Source organism: Budorcas taxicolor, chromosome 17, assembly GCF_023091745.1.
Source record: "Budorcas taxicolor isolate Tak-1 chromosome 17, Takin1.1, whole genome shotgun sequence".
Lineage (NCBI taxonomy): Eukaryota > Metazoa > Chordata > Mammalia > Artiodactyla > Bovidae > Budorcas > Budorcas taxicolor.
This window is the reverse complement of record NC_068926.1, coordinates 52,230,894-52,239,781: the sequence shown is the minus strand read 5'-3', so window position 1 is coordinate 52,239,781 and position 8,888 is coordinate 52,230,894. Positions and strand designations below refer to the sequence as shown.

General features: G+C 49.1%; 1 protein-coding gene across 2 annotated transcripts in view; it reads right to left on the bottom strand.

Annotated features, from left to right (window-relative positions):
• Window positions 1-1,863: 1,863 nt before the first annotated feature.
• RILPL1 (Rab interacting lysosomal protein like 1) overlaps window positions 1,864-8,888 on the bottom strand; it is a 42,549-nt gene continuing 35,524 nt past the window's right edge. The window contains exons 7-8 of one of the 2 annotated variants that reach the window (XM_052654944.1): window positions 4,611-4,634; window positions 1,864-2,716 (exon numbers count right to left, since the gene is read on the bottom strand). In XM_052654944.1, coding sequence (XP_052510904.1) covers window positions 2,572-2,716; window positions 4,611-4,634 — 169 coding nt within the window. In that variant the 3' untranslated portion in view covers window positions 1,864-2,571. Of the gene's footprint in view, window positions 2,717-4,610; window positions 4,635-4,911; window positions 5,000-8,888 lie in introns of both variants that reach the window. The other variant, XM_052654945.1, reaches the window with a different exon arrangement.

The following is an 8,888-nucleotide window of genomic DNA, read 5'->3' as shown; positions in this document are numbered from 1 at the left end:
CCTCTGCCCCACCGTGGCAGGGACTATAGCCATCGACGTGGCAAAGGCCGACTCCCTCTGACCTAGCAGTTCTGCTTCTAGTTCGTTCTGCAGGCTGATGCACAAGTATGAAAGTGCAGTGCTGTTTTAGGAAAACTGGAAGCCATCTGACCACCCGTGGGCCTGGACAAACATAAACACATTACACTCTGTATGGTTGACCAGGGTTCCTCAGTATTGGCATCGACATTTGGGGCTGGAATATTCTTTGGTATTGGGTGCTGGGCTATGCATTGTAGGATATTTAGCAACATCCCTGGGGCCTACCCAGGATGGATGACAACACCCACACCAGCACCCCTCACCCAGTTGTGACAACCAAAAATGTCTCCAGAGAGTGCCAAATACCTCTGGGGGCCAAAATCACCCTTGGATGAGACTCAGTGTCTCTTATACTGCTGCGGAGTTATATCTAGGGTATTCTAAGGAATGAAAAGTACAGAAGGACGTGTGTATCATATGCTGCCATTTATGTAAAAAGAACAGATGTTTTTTACATGACTGCATTACTTTGTCAACAAAAGTCCGTCTAGTCAAGGCTATGGTTTTTCCAGTGGTCATGTATGGATGTGAGAGTCGGACTGTGAAGAAGGCTGAGCGCCAAAGAATTGATGCTTTTGAATTGTGGTGTTGGAGAAGACTCTTGAGAGTCCCCTGGACAGCAAGGAGATCCAACTAGTCCATCCTAAAGAAGATCGGTCCTGGGTGTTCACTGCAAGGACTGATGTTGAAGCTGAAACTCCAATATTTTGGCCACCTGATGCAAAGAGTTGACTCACTGGAAAAGATCCTGATGCTGGGAGGGTTTGGGGCAGGAGGAGAAGGGGACAACAGAGGATGAGATGGCTGGATGGCATCACCGACTCAATGGACATGGGTTTGGGTGGACTCCGGGAGTTGGTGATGGACAGAGAGGCCTGGCGTGCTGCAGTCCATGGGGTCACAAAGAGTCGGACACGACTGAGCAACTGAACTGAACTGATGTATATTTATAAATTGTTTCAGGAAAAACACCCAGAAAACTACCAAGACTGGTTACCCCAGGGAAGGGCAGTCAATCGTGATGAGGGGAGTTTGATGGGGGATCAGTTTTGTTGTTGAGTTGCTCAGGTGTGTCTGACTCTTTGCAACTGCCTGGACTATAGCCTGCTGGGCTCCTCTGTCCATGGGATTTCCCAGGCAAGACTGCTGGAGTAGATTGCCATTTCCTCCTCCAGGGGATCTTCCTGACCCAGGGATCAAACCCGCGTCTCCTGCACTGGCAGGCTTTTATACTCTCAGAGTGAACTCCGGTAGTTCTAATGGCAGTCGGGTTGGAGAAGCATTACTCTAAACCAACAGTATCCTGTCTGATTATTTTTCTTAGTGATCTGTAAACAGAGTTCATGCAGGTTCCGTAAACCTACCTGATGATTTCTTCGCACAACACAGTAAAACGTGCAGAAAGCAGCCCAGTCAGATGACTTTGAGTGCTCTGTTGGGAAATGGTATCTCTTTCAAGCCTTGCACCCTAGGTACCCCATTGGGTGGAGAAAAAGCATTATTTGGGCAAACCCCCAACTTGCTAGTTGCAGACAGGGCATCCGGCTGTCCACCACAGCCCCATAAGTCAGCCAGACATCAGTGGTCCCCAAGCCATCTTTTCACCCACCCCCCTCTCTTTGCCAAGTCTACCCTACCCACCATCCAGCATCCCCTAGGGCTCCACACCCCACTCTCAATCCACTTTGGGATCTTTGTCTTCTTCCCAGGGGACTAAGTATTTGACACAGTAAATGCTGAAAAGAAACAAGATGCCAATAAGAAAGAACACACACAGAACCATTGCAGTGTCTCATCCTTAGCAACTTTGTTTGGTTAGTACTGCATAACTCACAGCAGATTCCAAGGCACTGGCCTTGAACATTGCTACATGCTCTAGGCATTATCGGTAACAAGGTGCAATAGAGAACCACAGGCTCTTGCAAACTTGTCTCCAGTTTCTGGGTGGGAGGACTGTTGTCCCTGATTTCTGTTGCTTTGTGTCTGAGCTGGGCCAGTGTGTCCTGTGACTTCGGAGGCCCTCCCTGTCTAGTTGATGCATCCTAAATATTCTGCTACCACCATGACAATATCATGAACACAACTAATGAAAACCTATCAGTTCCCTGCCTCCCATGTCAGTATGACAAACGTGATCGTAAAATTTCTACACAAAGAATTTCATACAAAGCGAGTCAAACAGCAATTAGAGCGGCAGGTGATGTATCTGGCGAAGCTCGTGTTACTGAAGTTAATGCAAAAGTCAGCCTCCGCTCATGGTCTTATTAAATATATATCTTAAGGGATTGGAGTCATCTATTAGAAACGGTGGTAGCCCTAGTATAAATAAACGTCTCTTTAGAGTTTGGCTTCAGTTTTTCAACGTGCTCCCTCAAAGCAGACAGTCTGTTGGAGGGATCAGTTTTGAGGGTGTGACACCTGAGGTGCTCATGTTCCATGGCGGCCCCTGGTGGTGGGTGTTTCAGGTCCGAGGACAGAGGTGAGTCACGGTCACAGGTGCTGCAGGGCCTCCTGTCCTTGCTCTGTGTAACCGTCATCGCGGTGGCAGTTGGCCCACTGGCCAAAGGTCTCGTGGATGCGCACGTTTCTCTGCGTGTTGGCCAGACGCTTCTTATCTCGGGAGAAGAAGCTAAACCTTTGGGAAGGGAAAGACGGAAATGAGAGGCTGCCCTTGGCTGTGCACGTCACAGGTTTTGCAATTGCCAGGACGTACAGCAGCAAACGTGAGGGGAGCGAATCAACTCAAGGTGTGAAAGAAAAGGCTGGGGGTGCGGGTCAGAGTTATTCCGGAAAGCAGCGGGGGGTTGATTCTGCATGTGACTGTCACGGTACCTTGGAGGTGACACAGTGTGAGCAGGGCGTGCACGTAGGTGATGTGTGATGTACCTCCCCACTTAAGCACTACAGGGGATTTCTCCTCCTTACCAGTGGAAATAAAAAGCTACTGGAAACATACGTCATGGGTTTCTTTACCTCGATGATGCAGAGAAAGGAATACTCAGAAGCCATATGAGATATAAATGACTCAGATGTAAAGAGATGAATGTTTTAAAGTAACTGTGTATTTATGTGATGTGAATTGGGAAGCTAGATAAGTAGCACCTCAAAGTCCAAATTTCATGGATATTTCTACTGCTTAGAATGAGCTGAAAGTAGGTAGTTAAGAAAAGAGATTAAAATACATATTAAGGAATATATATTAAGTAATAGTACACATGTGCACTGATTAGATAAACACTGTGAATACAGACTATGAAAGAAATTTGGGAGACATCGATTTGGACAAGTGACAAGAAGTGATCTAATGGTGAGAGCCTTTAGAAGTTGTCACAGTTACTATCTACATGGCTACAGTAGACCCTGAACTTTTTCAAATAGCTGTGACTGTTGCTCATTGATCAATCAGAGCGAACCATCAGATGCCTGAATGATAAAAGTGGAAATCTCAGGCAAAAAGCTGACAAAGTGGCCCACTTGAAACAAAGTCAGCTTAAACTCCACCTCAACAGAGTCAAGGACCCAGGGCAGTCAACCCGAGTTGGCCCACGGTGAGTATTTCCGATAAGTCCTTTCTAAGCTGCCAACTGTCCTCCTGTACTCCCAGCTTCTAATTAAAGAAGATTTCTAGTCTAAGTTCCTCTACTCTTGAATTTTGGTTTTTGAACTTGGTCAGAGTTATAGTAATTCAGGTATGTTTTCTGAGAGCAGGAATAGGAAGGTACCCCTGAGAAATCAAAGCTTCAGATCAACTATTTTTAGTTCCCTCTGTCCGCTTACCTATTAGGTTTTGTTGTTTGTTTGTTTTGTTTTGTTTCTGTTTTTTAGTGCTGTGGCCTATGGAGTTCAGTTTTAATCACATTTGGGTGAAAATGATTTTACTATTCTGTAGTTACTGGATCCTACAATGACTTCCTACCCAGAATGAAGTAGTCTTTCATTATAAAGCTGGGGCAAGCCAAGTCTGCCTGGAGAAATTCTCTGTACCAGCTAAAGTCTCTCTCTCTCTCTCTTTTTTAATGATGTATTCTTGGACTGTTTTTGTTTGTTTATTTTTAAACTTTTTACTTTGTACTGGGGTATAGCTGATTAACAATGTTGTGATAGTTTCAAGTGAACAGTGAAGGGACTCAGCCATACATATACATGTATATGTAAAGCCTCTTTTTCTTCCTGCGACCAATATATGTACTGGCAAATGAAGGAATGACTCTCATTCTGGGTTATTTGAGAGCTTTCTGTAATGTAATCGAAGCAATTAAGCTGGCCAGAAATATAGCAGCATTCATCACTGATACATATCATGTCTGCCTGATTCAAGCAGGAAAGCCACTTGCCACTTCTGTCTAAGGGGACACAGAAAGAATCAAGACAAAGTCCCCTCTTCTGCTTTTCCTGTTAACAAGCTCAAACGGCTCGCTGACGATGGCTTGGCAAAACAAAGCAGTTTAGAAAGCCAGGGTGTGAAGATTGAAAAACACAGCGTTAGTGTCACTCAGGGGGATGGGTCATGGTGGGTGTGGCTTACTGACCCGTCATTTAAAGGACCTTCTTTACTGGATCATGGACAAGGTGGTTTTAGAATGGAAACAGAAAAGACAAAAAGAATTATCGGTGACAGAGCCCAGAATTCCAAGGCTTCACTCGTGCAGATGGAGCGTTCATGAGTGGCACGTTTGAAATCACACTCAACACCCACTTCAAATGGGAACACGCAGGGGGATGGCCATGCAGCTAAAGGGACCAGAGAGACAGGCCAGCCCCAGCGAGAGCCGCAGCAGACATTGCGAAGGCACAGCTCAAAAGGAAACCAGAAAGAAATCCAGTGCCTACGAGGGACACAAGTCGTCGGACAGGCTGCAGGGTGGGGTCATCTATTATCAGTCCGGCTGCTACCATGGGCATTATGGCTGTAAAGATCCTGGTTAGAAAAGCACAGATAGACACAGAGAAGATAAAAACAGGGGAGCTTGGCACTTCCCTGGTGGTCCAGCGGCTGAGACTTCGCAATCCCAATGCAAGGGGCCCTGGGTTCGACCCCTGGTCAGGAAACTAGATCCCACATGCTGCAACTAAGAGTTTGCATGCCTCCATTAAAGATCCCGCATGCTGCAACAAAGACTCAGTAGAGCCAAATTTAAAAAAAAAAAAAAGAAGGGCAAGGAGTGAAAAAGAAACACTCCATAGACAGGTCAGCTGAAGGGTTTGCTTTGGGTAGGTGGAACTGTGCTGCCCACCTACCACCCCGCCTCTGTTCATATTTTGGAAAGTCCTAACCCATAGCTCAGAATGTGACCTTATTTAGAAATAGAACCCTTGCAGATGTAACTAGTTTTGGTGAGGTCATACCGGAGTAGGGTGGCCCCAGTCCAATATGACTGCTGTCCTTATAAAGGGGGATGTGTGGGCACAGACATGCATACAGGAAGAAGGCCATGTGAAGATGGAGACAAAGTTTGGGGTGATGCTTCTGTGAGTGAACAAAGGCCAAAGATGGCCAGCAAACCACCAGAAGCTAGGAGAGAGGCATGGAGAAGATGATCCCTCACGACCCTTTGAAGGAACAGACCCTGCCGAACACCCTGATCTTGAACGTCTAGCTTCCAGAACTGTGAGACAGTACATCTCTGTTGTTTAAGCCAGCTTGGTTTGTGGTACAGCAACCCTAGCAAACGAAGAGCATGTGACAACCACGTAGGGAAGACAGGCTGCCCTCGAGGGCTGAAAACACAGGCCTGGGTGTGAAGCATGGTAGACCAAAACCTGCTGGGGGATTCAGTGGTGACATCCGTGGGCATCTTCTAGCCCGTCTCCCCCAGCTGCCACAAGCTGCAGGCTTGGTACCCTGAAGGCAGCCAGGGGAGACGCAGGAGAGAAGATGAGGCAGCCAGGATGGGCCGGGAAGGAGACAGCCTGTACAATCGCTCCCCTGGATAAGCCAGAGCCTACTCAGCAAGCTCTGGGAGACAGCGGATGACAAGGAAGCCTGGCGTGCTCCATGGGGTTGCAGAGTCGGACACAACTTAGCCACTGAACAACAAACAACAATGAATGCTCATCAGTTCCTTGTTTAGGCAAGGAAAATGAAGAAACCTAACCACGTCTCCAGAACTTATTTTGAACAGCTTGGTTTTGTTTTTGTTTTTTTAAAGAGGTTGGCTGGGGGAAAGATATAATAATATGATGATCTCAAATGAGGTTTGAGAATTCTCTGTGTCTGGATCACCTTTCATGCAACTCCCCAAAGTAGCTGGGAGCTGGCATCTCAGCAGAACCATCTGAACAGCCTCTCATGGTGACAGTGAGGGGCTTCCTACTGAATGGGCCCAGTCTGCAGAGGCCAGGCTAGCGGGCACCATTACCTTCTTGGCCATAAGGCTCTGCATTCACTTTTATGCTCTCTCTAGCATAACAGGGAGCCCCCAGAGACACAGTCGTTGTTTGGGGGATGGCCCCAGATATGCAGGCTCGGTATTTTTCCTGGATAGATGTTTGCCTGCTGGGAAATGCTGGACTTCATTTGGGGCCCAATCAGGGGCCAGACTGATGCATTAGGGCCTTGGGACACCTGGCGGGGAGGCAGAAGGGGGTTCTGGTTGAGCTACTCTCTGTGGGTCTAGCTGGGATCCCTGACATGGACGGCCTTCCTCCCCTCCCCATTCCAGGTGCCTCTCTGCAGGAGCTACCTCCTCCAGAGGGACAGCCACTGCCATGAAAAAAGACTGGCTTGTTTTGGTCAAAAGTTATATCCTGGATACAATGTAGCTGGTTTCAAGCTCCCACCAGCCCCCCAACCCCACCCCACCTCCCCTCCCCAACCCCACCCCCCCCCCTCGCCGTGCACAGCCCCACCCTGCAACAATTATTTCTGAAATACTCAAAGCAAATGAGGTTCTAACAGTGGCATTTCAGCCGCAATGGGCGGCTGTGAAGAAGTTATTTCTGGGCTGCAGTGAGCAGGGTGGCAGGTAGGAGGACAGGGAGAGATTGCACCGTTGTCACTACCGTTGGATACTCAGGTGACCGCCTGCTCCAAGGCCAGCTTTTCTGGTGTGTGAGGCCAGCTGTTCCGATTGCAGCTTCCCCGGCTGAGCCTCTATGCCCCCTGCCAGCTGCCTGCCTCCCTGGTCAGCCCCCTACCTCCGCTCAGCAGCCCTGTGTGTGCCTGTCAGCCCATGATGGAGAGCTGCGAGTGACACAGAGGGGGCGCTGGTGCCTGGTGTCCACTGGGGACGAGGGTGGAGCCACTCAGGCGCTCCCTCGTGACCTTCCCAGGCAGTGCCAGCCCAGACTCTGGCCAGCAGCTGCTCAATCACAAGCTATTCTTGGAACGTCCTCTGGGCACGCTGTTTGGACAGGCGGTTGGAGTTTCTGGTTCCCTCGACCAGTTCAGCCCAGAAATGTAGACTCTGGAGGCTTTGGCTGGTGGTGCATTTGAAAGATAAGGGAACCGGGCAGTCAGCCCATAGCTGGTGACTCGGGAAGTGGGGGAGGTAAAGAAAAGGAGGGGCAGGGAGGCCGAATGAGCCGGTAGGGGCAAGCACAGGGCTGGGTGGCAAAAAAAGGCATGGGTTCCAATCCATCCCAACTTTGGTCCTTCCCAGCAAGTGATCACAGTGAAGTCAATGGGCTTCTCTGGGCCTCAGTTTCCTCATCTGAGAAATGGGGCTAACCCTCCCAGCTCTGAATCTCCCGACAGGGCGGAACCTCCAAGGTATTTAATAGCTACTGCTTACTCACTGGTGGGTGGGGAAAGTGGTGGAGGGCAGGAAGCTGAGTTGGGGAAGAGCTGTGAGCTGCACTAAAAAGGCTCTGTCGGGACTTCCCAACACACTGGACACTGTGGTCCAGTGGCTGGGACTCTATGTTCCCAGTGTGGAGGGGCTTGGGTTCCATCCCTAAGTCAGGCAACTAGATCCCAAGTGCCACACCTAAGACCTGGAGCAGCCAAGTAAATTTTTTTTAAAAAAGCTGTATGACTAACATTCCACAAAAGCCAGGACAAAGGGACCAGACAGACCCAGATGGGTGCCTGAGAGTGCAGGATGGAGAGCGAGACAGGCGTGGAACCATCTTAAGAATGGCCACTCCCTTCCCTGGTCCCTGGGGAAGATCCATTTCTGCCCCAGGCTCTGAGCTCGTGGTCACCCTGATGCAGCTCCGGTCAGTGGCCGAGGCGGACAAAGGCGACCGCTGTCCTGTCTGGGCTGGTCAAAAGCCTTTTGTGCCGGTTTGATCTCCCACTTATCCCCTAGAAGACTGGGGCAGCCATGGGACTAGCCACCTGCACCCCGTGTAAGAGAGATTCTGAATTCTCTCTCCCTCTCTGTCTGTCTCAGGCTCCCAGATTCCAGCTGCTTCTCCAGCCGGGCTCAGACCCCAGGTCTTGCTGAGCAACCAGAGGCCAAACTAAAGGGGAAATGGGGTTTGAGAACAGAGTCCTTTCCGGACCAATCTGGAAAAAAGAGGACCAGACACCACAGCCAACTCAAGTGTGGGTAGAACTAGTAGGAAAAAAAGAGTGTTGGCTAATTCTGATACCTTTCCTCTGGATTCTACCTAGTTTGAGATTTGCAAAGACCAACCACTTAATTACCTGTTTTAGTGAAAGGGGGGTGGAGTGGAAAACTAGAAAGTCAGAACAACATTGCTTCAGAAGGAAGCCTTAGAATTACACGTGACTTGGAATTACAGTGCCGGAGATGCTGTAAGCGCAGTGCTGGTGGAGCAGAGGTGCTGGGAAGGTCTGACTGTTAAAGGGAAGGAGCTGCTGAGGGAAGAAGATGCTGCTCTCTTGTCTTATCCTTCCC